Below are 20,856 nucleotides of genomic sequence, written 5' to 3'. Positions count from 1 at the left end.
AGATTCATTAAATTATAGATTAGACAAATAAACTAAGTCTCAAGAAGGTAAAGTAGTTTGCCCAAAGTCAGTTCCAGAGCTTGGATGATGTGGTACAGCTAGAATTTGAATTGGGCTCTCTCTCCAACTGCTGTACTCATAACCACTAGGCTACTGTCAGGTGGATGTTCTTCATTGTTTGTGTGTATCTCAAGGGCTTCATGAAGCTGTAGTTTGGAAATCACTGAAATAGACTAAGAAGCTTTTAGAAACAAAGTTTAGTGTTACGATAGTCAATACTTACATTAACGGAATCCACTGCTGCATACATAATAATTGTCCATCCCTTAAACGTTGCCTATAAGAATAATATTAATAGAATCTGAATGTTAAGCTTATATTCTAAAATAGCAATAAATATAGTTTTGTCTGTTTCATGTTACCAAAGTTATTAATACTAGTAAGTTTTGCTGTACTCAAAATGTCAATTTAATATAAAGATTTTAAAAAAAGTATTTCCAAACAACATTCTAAATCTTAATCCTAGTTAATTATTTCCAAACTGTTACAATTGCCAGTGAATGTTGCACATAAACTGAAAAGTTTTTCTAAATAAGACAGCAAATATCTTTTTTCCATTTCTTAAGTGTTCTCCATGTCAGTAGAAAGTTCCTCTCATCCCTCCACAGTGTGAAGCAGGATATCCCCAAATACTTACTTTTGAAGCAATATTTGAATGGTGCAAGATGGGAGTCTACATGACACCAAAGAGTCAATTATAAATTAATAACTCAAATGCAGCAGAACCTATGCTTCTTATTTATGTAGGAACATGTTCTAGGAAAGACCAACACTTTTTTTTTTTTTTTGAGATGGTCTTGCACTCTTGCCCCGGCTGGAGTGTAATGGTGCTATCTCAGTTCACTGCAACCTTTGCCTCCCGGGTTCATGTGATTCTCCTGCCTCAGCCTCCTGAGTAGCTGGGATTACAGGTACACACCACCACACCTGGCTAATTTTTTGTATTTTTAGTAGAGATGGGGTTTCACTAAGTTGGCCAGACTGGCGAACTCCTGACCTCTTGATCTGCCTACCTCAGCCTCCCAAAGTTCTGGGATATAGGCATGAGCCACTGCACCTGGCCAAGACCAACACTGTTTTAAAAGCCACACAGTATTTTATCCTCAATTTTAATTAATAGACTAAAGAATAATGTATATCCTTCATCCAATATCCATTAAAATACCAAGTATTTGTGGAAGGGGTCACTTACGACTTGAAGCAGAGATAGATAACCAAGTCCGACATTATCAAAGTTCACTTTCAGGTTTTTCCATCGCACATTCTGACTAACATTCATAAGGGCAAAACATTCGGAACGATTTGGAACTTGACTTGCAGGAAACCGTGACCCATCTGTGGTGTTAATACACTCATAGAACTTGCCAGCAAACAAATTTACTCCCATGATGCTGAATATCAGCCAGAATATAAGACACACAAGTAGCACATTCATGATGGAAGGAATTGCTCCTATGAGTGCATTCACAACCACCTAGTATTAAGAAGAAAGAAAAGAATAATTAGGATTAGTAAGATGTTAAATAGGCCACATAAAAGAAACGCAATGCAGACATAAACAAATTAGAAAAGCCACCCTTAAATATCTAAGACATCAAACCAACCGACACATTTATTAAATGCCTGCTCTACACTCAGCAGTGTACCAAGCAAGATAAAATGAGACATGAGCTCTGTGATCACAAGGCTTACAAACTATGATTATCACACAGTACAATTATTAGCAAAATGTTAAGACAAAATAACCAAGATGGTATAATCGCTTAAATAAATGTAAAATAAATAAAAATAAATCAAAAACTGTTACTGATAAGGTAAACTTGTAAAATTTGTACCCTTTGGGCAAAAATTCATAAATATAAATGGAAAATATATATGTATACACATCTAAATGTCATGATCCTAGAATTATTACCAGCACTAAAGATTTCCCCATAGAGGAACTATTGGTGTATATCAGGTGGAATTACAACCGAATGTCATTTTAATTTTTTTTCTTTTCTTATTCTTTTTTTTTTTTTGAGATATTCTTCTTTACAAAAGGATTGAGTCTTTAAATGGTTTGAATCCTTTAGATTTGGCTGGTTCTACAAAATAAGAGCAATCTTTTTGAATTTATTATTATTACTCTAAAATACGTTACATGTAAGCCTTTGACTAAATACAGATAGTGCTGCCCTCAGTTAAAGCAAAAAATTAGGAACAGTTTTTCTTTAATCCTTTGTTTATTTCTGCTTTTCGGCATTTGTACTGCTATTGATCACCAGTGTGTCTTGGCACTCCAGTTTTACTCCAGGGCAATTACTGTAGCATTTAACACTCTCCAGATTTTCTCATTTACTTAATCCTTCAACACCTGTCTTCTTACACTTGAGCTCAAGTTCCCATTCAAGTACAAAGGTGTTAAAGATTAACCTGTTAGGGAAGTAGCATTGGGATCCTTCTTTTCTGCAATGTATTAAGCAGGTTCTCAAGATGTTTTAAAATGGATGAATATTAAGGATCTCCAACTACTGATCAGATCATCTAGGGAGAACGTTTGCCAACATTTTTATAAATATATTCAGGCTTTGTGGGTTATATCTTTATTGGAACTATTCAACTCTGCCATGGTAGTCATAGGTCACACATAAACAAATGGGTATGGCTGTGTTCCAAGAACATTTTCTTTACAAAAACAGGATGGGGTTTGTTGACCTTTGGTTTAGAGCAATGATTATTTGGAGTTCATGGACCTGTAGAGGTTCCCTGAGGGAATGAAATTATATAACAAACATTATGGTTGTGGTCTCGTTCTGGAAAGACAATTCTTACTTTCATCAGATTCTTATAGTCTATGTGGCCTCAAAAAAGGTTAGGAGGGGCCGGGCGTGGTGACTTATGCCTGTAATCCAAGCACTTTGGAGGCCAAGGCAGGCAGATCACCTGAGGTTGGGAGTTCAAGACCAGTCTGACCAACATGGTGAAACCCTGTCTTAAAAAAATAAAATTAAAAAAAGTTAGGAGGAACAGGATTAGAGAATGAAGTTCAAAGTGGCCAGCGCTTAGCAGAGCCTACTTTTCATGCTCATTTCCTGCTACCCTCCCTGCTGTTTATCACCTAGGCACAGTGATCTGTGTAGTCATCGACCAAGCACACCTTGCACACACTCTTCTGTGCCACCCAACCATGTGGTATCACTGCCTTGAATGTCTATCTGCCTATGATTTGGGGCTCACTTTTCAGTCATGAAATGTCTGAAATGTCACCTCTTTGTGATGTCTTCCCAGACTTCCCTGGTAGCCACTCCTTCCTGTATACTCCTGTAGCATTATGTACCCTTGTCTGTCTCTCTTGCAACCAATGACCCTACTCACCCTTTGGGGACCAGGGTCTATACACCACTGTACTCTGTGTTTTTTATACCACAACAGCTGACACACAGTTGGTGTTTAAAATGTTTTTCTAAAAGATGTGAGTAATGATGAAATCATGGGTCTCTGAGAAAGCCAAGTACCTACTGGCCAGATGAGAAGCCAGTTGGGAAAGCTAAAGAGCCTAAAGACTCAAACAAGCTAACTACCAGATGCCTTAAATGCATTATTTTATTATTTCATTTATCCTTCGAAACAGCCCTGCGGCATGAAGAAATGTCTCTTTTTGCATGGTTAACAAATGTAACTAAATAGACATTTGCCCCTCAAAATATACTATTCTCCTGCATCCAATTCTCCTGTATTACAGATAAAGAACAAAAAGCAGAATAAAATAGTGGGCTGGCTTAATCAGTGAAGGAAGTGGTTTTGTAGGGGAAGTTCTTGATAGATTGTAACATTTTATTAATACTCAAAAATTAAGTTAATATCAATGAATTCTAATACCATGTTTTTGCACAAAATGAAACATAATTTTCAACTTGTAGACAGATATTTGAATTGTGCTCATGAACTTTTTTGTACAATCATGATCTCTTTTATATACTTTGAAATGATTATACACTGGATACTGTCAGTCGCAGAGATTGAAGTCATATTTAGTTAGGTTTGTAGAGATAACAGTGAAGATTTGATAGGCTGAAAGATCTCTAATGTTCACTTGAGGCTGGTTAAAACCAAGATTTTTTATCCCTATCCCAGAGTTTCTAACCCAGTAGGACTGGGGTGAGATCCAAAAATTTGCATTTTTAATAAGTTTGTAGATAATGGTAATAGCTAGTCAGTAAACCAAACTGAAAGTATCAGTAAGCAAGGCTAATGTCCATGTTAAATTGCTCAGAGCTTGTAAGGTAAGGAGGCAGTTAAGTAAACAGTAAGTAAAAATATAATGAGGATTTTAGGTGTGTGCACAGACAGAATATCCAGTGATGTCTGCTGGTGGATGGACAAGGCAAATTTAAATTGAGCCTTAAAGGCCAGGTAGGTGTTTATCTGCTGTATTGATGGATTATGGTTAGGGGAGGGCAGGGGGAAGCATTCCAGAACAACAGAGGCATGAAAAAACAGGTATGAATCTGGAGAATAAATATTAGAAGAGTAACAACACGTGGATATGGGCTAGTTACAGAAAATAAAGTTGTCTTTTGTATGTGTTACAAAGTTGCTGGTATAATACAATCTTAAAGCTAGGTTATGGTAGTTGTCATTATTATAACTTGTTTGTCTCTGCTAACTGAATTTCTTTTCAGGCACTCTGCAGCCTAAGTGCAAATTAAGTAAACTCTCTGAGCTTTAGTTTCCTCAAATGTAATTTAGTTATAATTCCACTTACTTTGCAATGTTGTTTTAAAGATGAAATTAAATGTGATAGCTGAGGCTGTATCATTTCCCTGTCTTTTCTAATGCTCTTTACCCAGGTAGTTCCTTAAACAAATATTATTTGAGCACCTGATATAAGCAGGTCCGTGATGACTTATGTGTAAGAGATGGTGTTAGGACTAAAAATTTCCCCTTTCCCTTGAACCTCCTAGCACAGGGAAGATTTCCATCTAATAAGGAAAAAGTCATTTGGATCATTGTGTTGTCTGAAAATACTAGATAAAGGCAGGATTACTGTGATTAATTTATTCCCTTGTTAAACAATATGAACTGAAATACTGTGCATATATATATATAGTATCCATATATATACATACTAATATGTACAGTAAATGAAATACTAGATATACATATACTATAGAAGCATATTTATATATAACATTTCATATTCTGTATATATTGGTATATACTAGTATATACTAATTAGTATTTTACTATTTTAGTAATATACTATTTAATAACACTATAGTATTAATATATATTAGTATGCATATATATACAATTAATATATAATATGCATATATACTATTATATATCATATATACCATATATATGCATATTTTATGTGTACTGTATATAGTATATAATATATAGTATTTCATATGCATACTGTATATAGTATACTATATGTAGTATATACATACTATTATATGCATAATATACACACATATGTGTATATCTATGTATGTACACACACATACATAAATAGCCCATATATTTATTTAAATAGAAAAAACTCATAATTTCTACATACCCATTGTTTTCATATTTTATATCCCATTAAAAAATAAGAATATTATATAAAGTTTAGTATTTTCTTACCCTCATTCCTTCAAATCTAGATAAGGCTCTTAGAGGTCTTAAAGCTCTCAGGGTCCGAAGGGATTTAATGGGGCCAAGATCTGAGTAGCCAAGAGTGTTTGCCACTAAAGTAACCAAAGAAACCTATAAAAATAATGTTTTCATTAATTGTTTCAATAAAATGGTAAAGCATTCAAAGAAAAAGTCAATTCTGAAACTCACTAAAAGCAACTCAACAGGAACAATAAGATTTTATATATGGAGTTATCTAGTCAATGCCTAAAAATAGGGTAATTGGATGTTTCTGTAAGGAAATAGATTTAAAAGAAGGTTAGTTAAAACAAGAAATAATGAAAACAAAGTAAGTTGTTTATTCTGTTTGAATAAAGGACATGCATAAGCTTTTCACACTTTTGTAACCACTTGTTACATAATTCCTTATTAAATCTAAAAGATTAGAAAAATGGTCAACATTTTAATTATAAAACTAAGGTCAAAATGAAATGTGTGATTCTGAAGCTAAGCCCTAAAAGTGTGGCATTCACTCAACTAAATCTATATCTTAGTATAAGTCTTATTCAGAAACATTTTGAAGACTCAGGCTTTTGAGCTGGGACAAATTCTCAGTGAGATTGCTTCTGCCTTACAGTTTCTCAGGATTGGCACCAAAGATCTACCAAATAATTTTTCATGGGAGAAAAATCACAATTGTACTGAGGAGAGAATGAGAGTAGCTGATTTCATTGGCTTCACAGTCAATATAGATATAATAGGAACTTCATCATGTTAGATAGATCAGCCATAATTACCATAACCAGTATGCAAAAGAAATTTGAGTTCTTATCATAAATTATCTTAAGAAAGAACATGAACAGCAATAGAATCAATACACAATTTAGTTACAAATCAATGAACTCCTCAATGACCTTAGATCTTGATCTATAAATGCTTTACTCTCTGAATTAGTTCCATGGAAAATATTCATTTGTCTCATATCCTGTGTAGCAGGAAATGATGTCTAAGAAAAATGTCTGGAATGCAGTTCTTCATTACAAATTAAGGTAGTGACTGAGAGATTCAAGCTTTCAAAGGAAGAATAGGAACACATGAGAGCCAACTTTTTTATATTTATCTGTTTCAGGAATAAAAATGTCATTGCTCACACCATGTTGATTGCTGTTACCATCAGAGACAGGTAAACTTATTGATGAAGCAGGAGGTATTTTAAAGTGCTTGTCCTCATGTAGTATTTCCAAATGTCTCACTAAATGTAGCATTGCTTTTTCTAATTCCTCAAGCTATATATTCAGTAGAATGACTGCTCCTCATGCCACTATTAAATTTGCCCTGTCATTCATTTCCATTATTTTCCACTTAAGAACACTTGAGAATATGTATGCTCCCTCCTTAGTCAGAAAAAAAAAACCTTAAAAATGTTTTGCTGCAGTTTGAATGTTTGTCCCTTCTGAAACTCATGTTGAAACTTAAATCTCAATGTAACAGTATTAAGAAGTAGAGTCTTTAAAAGGTGATGAGGTCATGAAGGCTCTGCCTTCATGAACAAAATATGGAGTAAAAGCTTAATGGGTTATCATGGGAGTGAGTTAGTTATCACAAGAGTGGGTTTATTTAAAGCCCAGTTTGGCTCTCAGTGAACCCCCGTCACCATGTGATATCCTACACTGAATTGAGACTCTTCAGTGTCCCTACCAGCAGGAAAGTCCTCACTAGATGTAGATCCTCCAACCTTAGACTTCTCAGCTTCTAGAACTTTAAGAAATAAATTTCTTTATTGAATACATTACCCAGTCTCAGGTAGACTAAGGCATGTCAGTTATAATTGATACAACCCCTAAAATGCTGATAGATCTGTTCTCCAAGCAACAGTTAAGTGAATTTTATGACACTGAACATATGTATATTATGAAGAATACTACAGCACAATTTATAACTGAGAATATATATGCATATATATTCATATCTTTCTATGAACACATGTGTATATATATACAAATATGTGCCTGTACTGGTGAATACTGTTTAATCAAGTAAGTTTCAAATAACCAAGAAGGCTGCAGAAATCAGACAAGTCCATTCTCTGAATAGCAAATCATATTAGTAGTTCTGAAACCTGTATATACAACAGAATCATCTGTAGCGTTTGTTACAATTTGCTGCATCCAACCCCAGAATTTCTGGTTCAGTAGGTCTTGGGATGGGGGCAGAATTTGCATCTCTCATGAGTTCTCACCTACATTTGCCAACGTTTTCAGTTTCAAGATCATGCTTCAAGAATGACTGCTGTAAATAAGTTTCTATATTTTTCAGAAAAAAAATTCAGCCACTCTCTTAAATCTGCATCCTGAAATTTGCATCTGTATCAGCAAAAATATAATGTGAAGATTTACTCTCTGTGCTTTGCATTATATTTGTTCATTTCCAAAATACTAAGTAATATTTCAAATTGGAGTTATCTCTCTGAATTCTGCACATTACATACACCTGAACAGGAGGTTATACTCATTGAGAATCATCACTTTAAATTTTCAAATATAAAACAATTTCCATTATTAAACAGCCAAATCTCTTATTTTAAAGTAAGTTAAATTTTACTTGTAAATCTTTATTTCTTATACTGAGTGATAAAAATAAGTATATTTTTAATAATATTTTAAATATTTTAAAATATTTTAAATATTGTATAACTTTTTAAGAGCAAGACCTAGTCATATTTACAGTTTAAGAGAAAAAAAGAGGTAACCTACATTCCTTCTATAATTTCTTCTCATTTTGGGGTAGCCTTCCTTTAAAACTACTATATTACATAAATATCCATTTTATCATTTTCCATTTTCTAGGCAGTAACTAAACAACTTGATATATGAAAAGTTAATTGAAAAACAAGAACTTGATATATGAAAAGTTAATTGAAAAACAAGAAATTATTGCTATATCAAAAGTTAGAATTCTCATAGAGGAAGCCCAAAAGAATACATATGAGGTGTAATATACAGCTATGTTAAAAAAATTTTCACATAACCTACATATAAAAAACAAGTGTTATGTTTTTAATATTTAATATGTTATATGATTAAGAAACAAAAAATTTTATATATATAAAACTTATATAAAATATAAAGTTAATATATATGATATATAAAAATATATATTTTATGTTTTTATATATATTATATATAAAACTTATATAAATTTATTTTATATAAAACATATCTAAATAACATATATAATATATATTATATATAGAGTATACATGTTATATATATATATGTGTGTATATATATATATATATATATATATATATATATGTATATATATGAGAGACAGAGTCTTGCTCTGTTGCCAGGTAGGAGTGCAGTGGTGCAATCTTGGCTCACTGCAACCACTACCTAATGGGTTCAAGCAATTCTCCTGCTTCAGCCTCCTGAGTAGATGGGATTACAGGTGTCTGCCACCATGCCTCACAATTTTTTGTTTTTTGTATTTTTCAATTGAGATGGGGGTTCCAACATGTTGGCCAGGCTCGTCTTGAACTCCTGACCTTAGTTGATCCACCCACCTTGGCCTCCCAGAGTGCTGGAATTATAGGCACAGGCCACTACACCTGGCCACAAGCCAAAAGTTTATGAAGTTTTAAATAACAGTTGAGAAATTGAACTTTGAGTAAATGTGACTAATTTGGTAACATTTTACAGTCAGATTTTACTATTTATGGTCATGCTTACTTGTAATTTTCTAATTCATTTATGATGGTGTGTGAATTCAACTTTTCTTAAAGCTCGATAATACAAAACCTTGGTTAAATTTTAAAGTACTTATTGGAACATAAAAATTTGCATGTTAACCTCTAATTATGTCATGCATGATATGGAAAACAAATCTTTAAAAACTATAACTGATTATAGGATGTTTCTTTCCTAAACATTAAGGTTAGGTTTCTGAAAATCTAGAAGAATTAGTAAAAGAAAAGATATATATTATTCTGAGAAAAAATAAGGCTGGACAATTGAGGTTATAAAATAATGTAAGAAAGCCATAATTTTAAAAAGTCATATATATTATTAAAATATAAAATATTAGCACAAATTCAATGAAATGATAATAATGGGTGTTATATCATTAATTTGTTTTTGAGATTCCTTGATCTTACCGACTGTTGCAAGATTTCTTTCCTGACTACCTCAATCAGAAGCCAGTAAAAATATTCCTGCTTTGTTAAAATAATATGTAAACTAAAGAATTCTTAAGCATTTTCCATCATCCAAGTATTCAACAGTTCTTTGAATTTATTATGTAAAATTATTACATTAATAATAATGCCTACTCCTCTGTCCCACTGCCATTCTGGAGATGAAGGGCAAGTTGCATATTTGAGATAGAGACAGTTGTGTCTCATGTTGGTTTTTCCTGTAATTGGGCCTGAGATCGATATTTTAAAATTTCATGCCTTCTTCCCCTGCCAAATACAAAGTTAACTTTGCATTTGCATACAAAGGAATAACAGAAATGACATTCAAATAACATATATTTTTAAAAATCACATCTCCTTTGATTATAGAAAACATACAAAGTCAATTAATAGTGTTAGAACGGCACAGAAAAAATTTACATTTGTTTAAGGATTTCTGTTCTAATAATTCTCACAGATATTTTTCCACTGGCTGTACTAATATTCCTAAAAGCATTAACCTATAGTCTGAAAGTATATGAAACTTAACAAAATTAAAATACGGTAATACACAATATGGGTGAGGGTTTTTTTTTTACAACGCTTAGTAAGAATAAATCTTCTTTTAAAATGTTCTCAAAAGTACCTACATCAACAATTAGAAAATCCAGCCAACACCAGGCATTGGTGAAATATGTTTTATAACCATATGCTACCCATTTTAGAAGCATTTCCAGAATGAAAACATAAGTGAAGATCTTGTCTGCATACTCCAGGATAATCTTAATGGTCTTTTTCCTTTCAATATATATATCTTCAAAAGCCTGTGAAAATAATATTCAAGTTTCAATCATGCACAACTGAAGCCTTATGAGTCATAGAAAAAAAAAAACAGAAAAAATACAATTCTAATGCTAAGACCACTGAAACACAATACTGACATGGGCCAGCTGACTTTTTTCTGGTTTATGATTACCATGTAACACTTAGTTCTAGCCTTCTCACCAGTGCTGCTGCTGCTCATCAGAGGTCAAGAGAAAGTGCAAAAGAATGAAATTACTTATAATCCACAAAAAGATTCATCATCTCTGACATCTGATCATTTCCACCTCCATCTGACTCCTCCTCTTTCTCCATTAAAATTGGATAAGTACTAACAATTTAAGACAAATCCCATGGCCAGCCCCTGTTATAAACTTGTCACATCCCACTCTCCTTTGCCCCCACTAGTAGGAGGTGAAGCCTCTCTTTCATCTCTCAAAGCCTTGTGCATCCCAGTGCCTAGAACCATGTGAATAACATAGCAGCAGGCAAGGGAAGTTTTGCTAAATAAATAACTGTAGTAGCTTAAAAGGCCCATGGAACACAGAGGGTGCTTTTTCCTTTGATTATCCATCCATATTTATCATTCAAAGCTTCAGCTCTAAAAATCACTGTTCTATTCTCTCCATGAATGTGGTATGTCTTATGCTTTCCAAGAAATTTTGGTAAGGGACATATGACAATATTACGTGGTAACATTAAATGAGCTCTATCTGATTTAGAGCTTATGATTTACTGTTACTAATTTTGGTTATCACTCATTTACTTCTATTTTGTGTATGCTCTTCTTTCTGAGGAGCCACAACATAGTGAAAAGACAGGGCGACTTTGATTTGATACTTCAGCCACATGTCCCTTGACAAAGACTTTGAATGGACTTAAAAACTGGGCTCACTGAGACACTGAAAATGACTGCCGATCAAAACAGTTCTAAAGTATTTGAATTTTCTCTTTCAGAGTGAAACACTAATAACCCTGTTGCATAAAATAAAAGCCAAAGACCTGTGTCCTTTGTGGTTAATGTTACATTTATTACCTGTCTATGTTCATGGACTTGTGCCACTCAGATTCTTCTTATTCCAAGTTTTTCTATCAATACTCTGAAATTATCCTTAGAAGTTTTGGGAAACTGTTGGCATCAATATGAAGAAAAGAGACAAGTTGGGGCAGAAAGACTGAACAGACCTACTAAGATGCAAAAAGAAGGTCCTAGCAGTTGGCAGAGGTGCTGAAAGGCAGTGGAATTGAAGTGCAGAGGGAGGCTTCTAGCCCTCAGGATTTTCCTCCCTGTCACTCTACCCCCAAGTTCTGGAGGAATCAGGCAAGCCATCTAAACAGAAACTATGGCAATGTCTCAGTCCTTGAAACACAAAGACAAGGAAGGGGCTGAGTCACAAGGAAAAGAAGCGTGTTTCTAGAACTGATGTACAGGGTCAGAGCAGAGCCAGCAGGGAGTATTGATGATGAGAACTTCTCTGACTGGTCCCAGTGCCAGAATTAGAATTCAGCCCACAGGGGTTCTAGCTTCCAGAACCAAGTTTGTGAATGTGGAAGCAAGAAGGCAAGAGTGACCTTATGTGAGCTCTACCTGTTTTAGGACTAATGCTTTACGGTTACGAATTTCAGTTACTGCTCATTTACTTCTATTTTGTGTGTGTTCTTCTTTCTGAGGAGTCACAACATGGTGAAAAGATATGGTGACTTTGACTTTAGACTTCAATTCAGTGATAGCTCTGTTATTTACTAGCTTTGAAAAATTAAGCAACTTTTAAAACTGTACCCAGCTTCATCATTGGTAAAATAAGCAAAATGCCATAATCTAGCATGGTTGTTTGAAAATTAAATGAGAAAATAATCTAAAAGAAGATTCTGAAACACAATAAATATATATTACATGAGAGTTACTACTTCTTAACTTTTGTATTTGAGGGTACATTTGAAGGTTTGTTACATAGATAAACGTGTCATGGGGGTTTGCTGTACTTCTAAAAAATCTAGTTTAATTGGCAACCTCTCTAACTACAAACATCAGCTTCTTGAAATCTCTCTCCTTTTTCATCCTCATATGATTTATTTAAAATTCAGTTTTGAGAATATCCTCCACAAAATGTCTTCCTCCTTTTTAGACATTTTGAACAAGGAATAACTCTAAACTTTTCTTGAATATTTTGGTAATCTCTCTGAAATTCTCAGTCACATATGTGACTCAGCATTGGATAAACTTCCTTAATTATTAGGAATACAATATATGGCAGATACTATCAAGATTTCTACTTGGATAACTTCAGATAAGGAAAATAGTTTTTCTGATCACATTGTCTGTTTCTGAGAGATGCGACCTGTTAGGAGAGGCAAGTCACAGTGGGTCCCTGCAGGTTGCTGAGGGTCCCTGCAGGTTGTTGAGTGTGCCAAGAATGCCGGGTTCTGCCTACTCCTCACCTAGGTGATCCTCAGGGTTGCATTTGCAATAAGTGACCTTGAGACATGAGGTATGGTCTTGGGGACAAGGAGAAGGGTTGCTTAGGCTGCTTGGTATAAAAGGATGGGTTCCCTAAGCTCAGTATTCCTCAACTGTGACATCAACCCACTGTGTGTGTACATACTCATTCAGGCTCATATTATGCCCCATGAGACCTGGGTAAAAGGGGAACCAACAGAAACATGTTGAAACTCATGCTACTTTCCATGCATGAGTAATAAAGTCCTTTATCTCTGACCCAAGCACCTCATATCTTCTGCTAGCATCCATGAAACAGTAACAGGTCAACCTATTAGCCTATAAGTACAGTAAAATCAAATCCCAAACGTATAAAGACTGTCCATGAGGCAAGTTATAAAGTTCTTGAGTATTCTGTTTTTAGTATAATGTAACTTCCAGTGGTACATCTAGCTGGTTCTGGGCACATAATGGCTTCTAGTGGCTCATCTCTGTCAATGTCAGCAGGGAAAATGACAATTAAGAAAAAGGTTCGGGAAGCTTGTAATTCTACCAGATCTCGTTGAACTCTCATGAAAGCTGCTTGTATATGTACAAGAACAAGAAACTTGTCCTACTTTTACCCTAAAACTACCAACTGTTTTCCTTCTTTATAATGCACAAGATGCTTCAAAAGCTGACCCTGCTTATCTTTCTCACAGTGTCTCTGGCCACCTGGACTTGTTCTTCTTCCCACCATACTTGCTACAGTTCAGCAACTTCTAATTTTCCAAATACCTGATGCTGTTTTATGCCTCCTTACTGTTGTATACTTGTTCCCTTCAGCCTGCCTTGCCTAGCTAAAAAATTTGTATTCGTCTTTCTAGACCCTGAAAATCAGCATTTATGTTTCTGAAATTAAAGCAGACAATTGTTCTCCTTGCTACAGAACTTTATCACTATACAATTTGCTTACAGACATATCCCAGTTCTACAGTTAGTCATTTGCATTCTTCTCTTCTCCATTGCTCTTAGCTCCTTGACAATAAATAGTACCTGGATCTTATTTATCTTTGCATTGGGAAAGTTGATCATACAAATTGGGTCATTCATGTCATACTCAACTAAAAGTCAAGAAGGCAGGGGGGAATAACTCTCAGGGTACAAGAGTTATTTCATTCTCTGTAAAACTGACTGTTGAAACTTCTTGCTAAAACTTGAAATTAGTTTTATCTATAGCTTCTGAGGAAAATTGCTGCACTCTAGGACTAATGTTGCCCACCACCATTGCTCACCAATTGGAGCTTGCCAGCTCCCCAAATTCTTAGTAGGGCCAATGAACTTTCTCAAAGAGCAAAACATAACATTTTCCCATTTTAATAAAACCTCTAACCTTATCTCTTTGTTTTACAGAGAAAGTGCTTTCAGTTTATGCCAGAGACTCTCTCCCCATTTTGCAAACTGATATTGCAAGTAAAACTCTTTTTTCTATTATAGGCATCTGGGTGGTCCTTTGGACTAAGGATAATGCCTGGCATATAGGAGTGCTTGGTAACTATTTACGAAGCTCAAGTAAACTTTTGTCCTTCCTTGGCACTAATCATAGGGATTAATTCTAGGTAAAACAACTTGCCATGATATTTTGATCTTTTTGATCATTTTAAAGAATATTGACTTAATAAATATATTGACTTAGGTGTGAGATCATTTACCAGAGCACCACTGCTGAGCAGGATCATGAGGACAATGAAGCTTTCAAACCAACTGTGTTCAACAATCTTGTAGCAGGTTTTCCTGATGTTCCACCAGATTTTTCCTTTTCCTGACTCTATGTTAACTTGACAGCATGAGAACCTTCGTACACAACCTGACAAGAAAGATATGCATGTTAAGTCTTGATATTCATAATAAATAAAAACTTTAATAAATTATTTAATGGAAACTGTTCTCTGTGATACTCCCTCAACCAAATAATTTTAACAACTATATTTGCAGTTTTAGATAGATTTAATTTGGATGCTGCTTTCCTTCATCTCCTAACTTTCCATGATGTTTTCTTAATATTAATGCTAATAAAACAAACAGCAAAGGTATATTGTGTTTGGAGCCATTACACTGAATAGCACAAACATTTAAAAAATCCTTTCATTATTCAAATTCTGTTTTCTGATTTGGAAAGTATTGCTTACATCACTGATGAATGAGTGAAGTTCTGACATCTAGCTTCTTCATTTCACTTTTATTTCACTTATTAACATAAATACCAAGCAAACATCATGTTAAAACTATACTTGTTTATTAGCTGCAATAATAGGTTGCCTATAAATGCAAAAGTTTGGCAACATTAAAAAAAAAGCATTCTGTGAGAAACAATTTGATATACAGAATGTACAATATAAAAGTTTTAATATTTTATATGTAAATTGTGTACCATATATCCTTAATATCAATAAAGTTTATAATAAATGATTTAAGTCTGCACACTTTATTTTCCTTGGAGAACCAGTTTATAAAAACATTTACCTGCCCACCACCAGGACAGGTAGAGGAGAAAACTTTAAAGGAGATAAAATGAGAGATGAACAAGAAGAACCAAGAGGCTGCAGTAAAAGAGAAACCAAAGACTAAAAAGTTTTATAGGCAGTGATAAACAGAGCTAAGAACACAAGAGGCCCAGAAAGAAAATGATCAAAAAGTTGAAAACTTCAATTTAAATCAATTTAAAGTTGATTAAAACAATTAGAACTATTTTGAAGTAAAGACTCTTTAGAAAGTAACTACAATGAATGCCTCCTCATAAAATTTTAGATGAAAATCTCATTTTAGATGAAGGTAGGAGGTAGGAAAGCAAGAATGGGCAGCACTTTCTTGATACATGTGTCAGTAGTTTGTATTTTAGATACTTGTAAAAGATTAATTTCCTTTCCTGTAAAACAATATAATTCATTAACAAGTATTGAGCCTTTCAAGTAACAACTTCAGATATCATAAGTTGTATGTTCTCAAACACCACCACTAGAATCCTCTTGACAAGATGCACCTGGTAGATAACGTTTTGTAATGGATCCTTTCATGTTTCTGAATTCAAATTAGTGCATTGATCCAGTTAATATGAGGTTATTTTCTAGCACTTTAATTTCCAGCTCTATAGAAGTACAGCAAACAAGGTATTTCCTTCTCCCCCAAACAACATCTCTCGTGTTTTTGTTATCATGTATATTTTATGTGTTCCTGTCCTTTCTCTCTGCAAGGTACTAAGTTCCCAGAAACCTCAAACTGAGTCTGTAATGCTCGCTCTTTGTGCTTTTGGTACTAATCATAGTTCTATACACAGCTTAATAGGTTGTTTGTAGTTGTTTTTTAAAAGACTTAATTCCCCGAAAAGAGTTCTATTATCTTCTAAGCAGTTAGCTATAATTTGAAAGGTCACATCTCTGGGAATTCTAGATTTTACATGAGGATTGGCTGAAAAAGAAAAAAAACAGAGTGAATGGAAAATATACACATAATTTCATTTATCCAATGTTACTTACAGTGAACATGATCTCAGATCTCAAATTATTTATCATCCTTATACTTAAATAATTATCTTATTATCTAAATGCATTTAGTTAAGAGAGAACATTTGATAGAATGATATAAAGATAGAATAAAAGGGTAGGGTCAAAATTAACTCTGAGTTAATCTTTTTCAACCAGAGAAAGAAAAAATGAGATGATTTTTTAATTATTAACTTAGTGCTTTAGAATTTATCTTAAACTTAAAAACAGCGATCACATGCAAGAAAGAATATGTCTTCCTCAGGTATAAATTATTGGATAAGAAAGTTATCCCTTTGGTTAAGAATATTTTACTCTCTGGAATTTTCTTTTATCAGTCTTAAAATTAAAGGGAAACATTAGTCTTATGATTGAAGAAATAAAAACACTAAAATTCCTAATTAGAAAAGTGAGTAAACTTTCAATCTAAGATGAAGTTTCATAAATGTTGCCCTCAAGGTTTATCACACCTCAGAGAGTTTCTCTCTCTTATTTTGAGGCAAGAGTGCTCAACCGCCTGTCTGGATTTTGTGCAAAGGTATACCCCAAGAGATTTTCAAACAAGCTGGTTAGCAATGTTATCACACTTTCTCTTTAAAAGGACTATTAGTTAAATGTAAACATAACAGAGAAACTTTCAACATTTTAATGGGTCCCAGTGAGTAAATGCTATTTCTTTTGGGTAGTTTCACTAATGTGCCCTCATGATGCATTACATAAAGTCTATGTAGAGTTTCATCATGTTAAACCAATGATCTCAAAAAAAAAAAGGAAAGAGAAGAAAAAAGAAATCATTGACCACTTCAAAGACAGACTATCCATTAAAAACTATAATAGAATGATCAATATAATTCATGTAAAAATTAATGACAAAAACAAGTTTTCATCATTTCTTAATGTCAAAAGCAACTAAAGCAAATATTTGTTAACATTATCTTTCCAAAAGAAAACAATGTCACAAGGAGTTGCTTATTGTGTTATTAAAGTTAGAATAAATTATTAGTTTTTTTATAGGAAGTGCATGAATACAGAACGTTTTGGAGGGAAGATGAGTTGGCATCTCCTAGCAGGTTAAAAGACAAACACATTATATTAAGAAAAAAAGGGGTATCCTTCTCTAACTCTAATCCTGTTGATGTAATTTACTAATCAGATAATCAAAAAGCAGCATAATATAAAACCACATAGACTCAAAGAGTCATGTCATGTTCATAATTATACAGGTTGCCAAGACATGTAGAACTAAGGATAGTAAAGAACAGTGCAAGATCTAAGGAAGGAGTATGAAGTCTTGAAGTACAAAGTAATAGACACAGAACTAAGGAACAGCCTGGCATATAAGCGAGAAGGAAAGGTGATAAGAGGACCAGAATCAATCAACAAAATATATTAGTGAAGTGATAGTTATGAAGCTGAAATGTATCAGCAAATGTGAGGCAATGAACAACAAAATCATTTTAATATGTATCTTCAGTGAAGGAATGCTACTCGGATTTAATTGCTTTTCATACTTCCTTCAATGTTTCTGTTACCTTTCAGGTAACAGAGATCTCTGGAGGTGAAACATTTCTCTGAACTGACATTGATTCTAGCTCAGCTCTTGTAGACCAATTACCAACTTATAAGCAAACCTGTTCATAATTTTTCATTCTGACAAGGCTATACTTCTTAGTCTTCATGTGGAAACTATGCATTTCCAGTTTTTTGGCACCCATGTCCAATCCATCAACATATCCCTTTAGCTCTAACTTCAAAATATACTCAGAATGTCACACTGTCACCATACCAAAACTACCATAATACTCTAAGCTCCATCACCTCTCACCCGGATTTATGCAGAAACTCCTAGAAATCTCCCAGCTTCTGCCATTGCTATTTGCCCTTCTACTCTAGGATTGCACATCGTGAGATTTTAGAATCAGATCCTTATAATGTTCTTCAAAGGTCTCATCATCTGGCCTCTACTAAATCTCTGACCTATGCTTTTTAAAAATGATGGCATTTGTTTTATTTATATGTTTGTTTGGTTTTTGGAGACACAGTCACAGTGTCACCCAGGCTGGAGTGCAGTGGTGCAACCTCGGCTCACTGCAACCTCTACTTCCCAGGTTCAGGTAATTCTTGTGTCTCAGCCTTTCAAGTAGCTCAGATTATAGGGATATAGCGATGTAGAACTATGTCCAACTAATAGTTTTTTGTTTGTATAGTTCTTTTTTTTGCATTTTTAGTAAAGATGGGGTTTAATTATGTTGGCTAGACTGCTCTTAAACTCCTGGCCTCAAGTGACTGCCCACCTCAGCCTCTCAAAGTCCTGGGATTACAGGTGTAAGCCACTGCACTGGGCCTCTGACCTTAACTTTTAATACTCTTCCCATCTCTCATTATTCTCCTTCTATTTTGGCCCCTTGGTTTTCCCCAAATGTTATGCATGTGCTCATCTCAGGGTAATATGTGCCTTCATTACTCTGCCTAAAATACTTTTCCTCTATGTATTTGCATGGCCCCCTTCAATTTTCTTTAGGTCACACACACACAAAGTCACCTTTATAGACAGACTTTCTTTGACCACTATCTTTATATGCTAGTAAGTTCTTCCTTCTTGCTCTTGGTATTCCTCGTTTCCTCATACCTTCTCCCTAGCACTTTTCACTTATCTGACTGCTACATCTTGATATGTTTCTTCAGCAAGGGCATTGTTTTGTTCAGAGCTCTATCTCCTTCCAGTGCCAAGAGCTAGACCTGGCCCACAGGTATTTAACAATTATTTGTTTATTGGAATAAAGAATGCTTATGTGAATACATGGTTGAAAGGTTGAGCAAATTGACTGCTCTGTTGAATTTATTAGGCTAAGCCTCTTAACCCAACAGATCCAAAGACTGTATGAAGTCCCTACTGGAGTACATGAAAGGGATGTCACTCAGAGACATATGCTCCCTCAGTAAACTTCAATGGTCCAAGCCAAGGTTCATTGGAAAATGTATTTCCATAATATTTCTTCTATACTGGCCTCAATTTGGAAGTAATAAATAAGCTCAAAGTAATTACAGAAGTATTTCATTTATAGGATTAAAAGACTTTGTGTGATATCTTAGTTAAATAGCACCTACAGCCTGAAATATCATAGTATTAATACTTTATGCAAGAGTTTAAATTTTTTGAAGTCATTTTTTGGTCTGAAACTTTAAGTTGTTTGATAAGCCCATCTTCTTTCTCATTATTCAAGAATTTTAAGTTATGGCCATTGATAAAATGAATGGGAAAACTCTTGGTAGCATCAGGACAAATTTAAGTCTATAAACTGCTAATCAATTTCTTGAGGAACAGGACATACATGTTGATGGAATTCTTAAATCCCTGTAACATGAACACTCGTAATGGAAACTCTGCATTTATTTATAGCACTAATTGAGCAAGCATAAAATTTATACTGACTGAATGCTATACTCCTTTGCTCCTTACATAAAATGATATTTAATGTGTATTTAAAGAAAGTCCATGCATTCATTGTAGTTTGCAGATGTCTTCATTTTCCAATCATTTTGCTTAATGCATGAGTGTTGTAAGAGACCTGAGAAAATCTTGGAAACTGAAAGCAAGTCTATGATTTTTCAAAAAATACGAATGCTGAGGGTGCCCATGACTAGATAAATCATTGGCATCTATTCTATCGTAGCTTCTGTATGAGATTGTTAACAGAATCCCTGAAGAATAAGGAAAGTAGAAGAAGGAAGACAGTCACTGTACTAGTAAGTTTATAATCATTACCTTATTTGATCCTCCTAGCATCCCTATGATGAGAAGGATGCTGTTATCCCCATTTTACAGATAAGATATCTGAAGAACCAGATTTTAAAATGTACACAAGTTCTCACAGGCGGTTAGTAAGTATGCAATTTAGAATGTATGTTTATCAGGCTCCAAAGTTTGGACTTTGTATTATTGTATTAAATTGCAGCCCTATTCTAGGCTTGTGATTTACCTAGATGATATAATACTTTTTCATACAATACTGCATTATACCTGGCAAATTCCAGGAGTAGTAAAAAATTCAGTATATCAGAAAGCACAAAGGAATAGAAGGAGGTACTGCTAAAAAACAAGAGACTAAGACCAAATGTAAAGAACTTTACATGTCAAGTTAAGGACTTCAAACTTTATCCTATAGGCCAAAGATTCTCACATTTTATTGTGGTGTGCATCACAATCCTCTCGAGGGCTTGGGCCCTATCCCCAGAGG

The 20,856-nt window shown here is 34.1% G+C and overlaps 1 protein-coding gene and 1 long non-coding RNA gene across 6 annotated transcripts in view; one reads left to right on the top strand and one right to left on the bottom strand.

The window, feature by feature from the left end:
* The window catches only part of SCN9A (sodium voltage-gated channel alpha subunit 9), a 198,401-nt gene that overhangs the window by 26,704 nt on the left and 150,841 nt on the right, over positions 1–20,856 (bottom strand). For both annotated transcript variants that reach the window (XM_054258311.2, XM_054258312.2), the window contains exons 19-23: positions 14,792–14,946; positions 10,492–10,665; positions 5,677–5,799; positions 1,253–1,534; positions 284–337 (exon numbers count right to left, since the gene is read on the bottom strand). In XM_054258311.2, coding sequence (XP_054114286.2) covers positions 284–337; positions 1,253–1,534; positions 5,677–5,799; positions 10,492–10,665; positions 14,792–14,946 — 788 coding nt within the window. The remainder of the gene's footprint in view (positions 1–283; positions 338–1,252; positions 1,535–5,676; positions 5,800–10,491; positions 10,666–14,791; positions 14,947–20,856) is intronic.
* The window catches only part of LOC144576646 (uncharacterized), a 257,148-nt gene that overhangs the window by 93,512 nt on the left and 142,780 nt on the right, over positions 1–20,856 (top strand). The gene's annotated exons all lie outside the window — the stretch shown is intronic.

The sequence above is a fragment of the Callithrix jacchus genome, chromosome 6 (assembly GCF_049354715.1).
Source record: "Callithrix jacchus isolate 240 chromosome 6, calJac240_pri, whole genome shotgun sequence".
Classification (NCBI taxonomy): Eukaryota; Metazoa; Chordata; class Mammalia; order Primates; family Cebidae; genus Callithrix; species Callithrix jacchus.
Note: the sequence above shows the minus strand (reverse complement) of the source record. Positions and strands in the feature narration are given on the sequence as shown.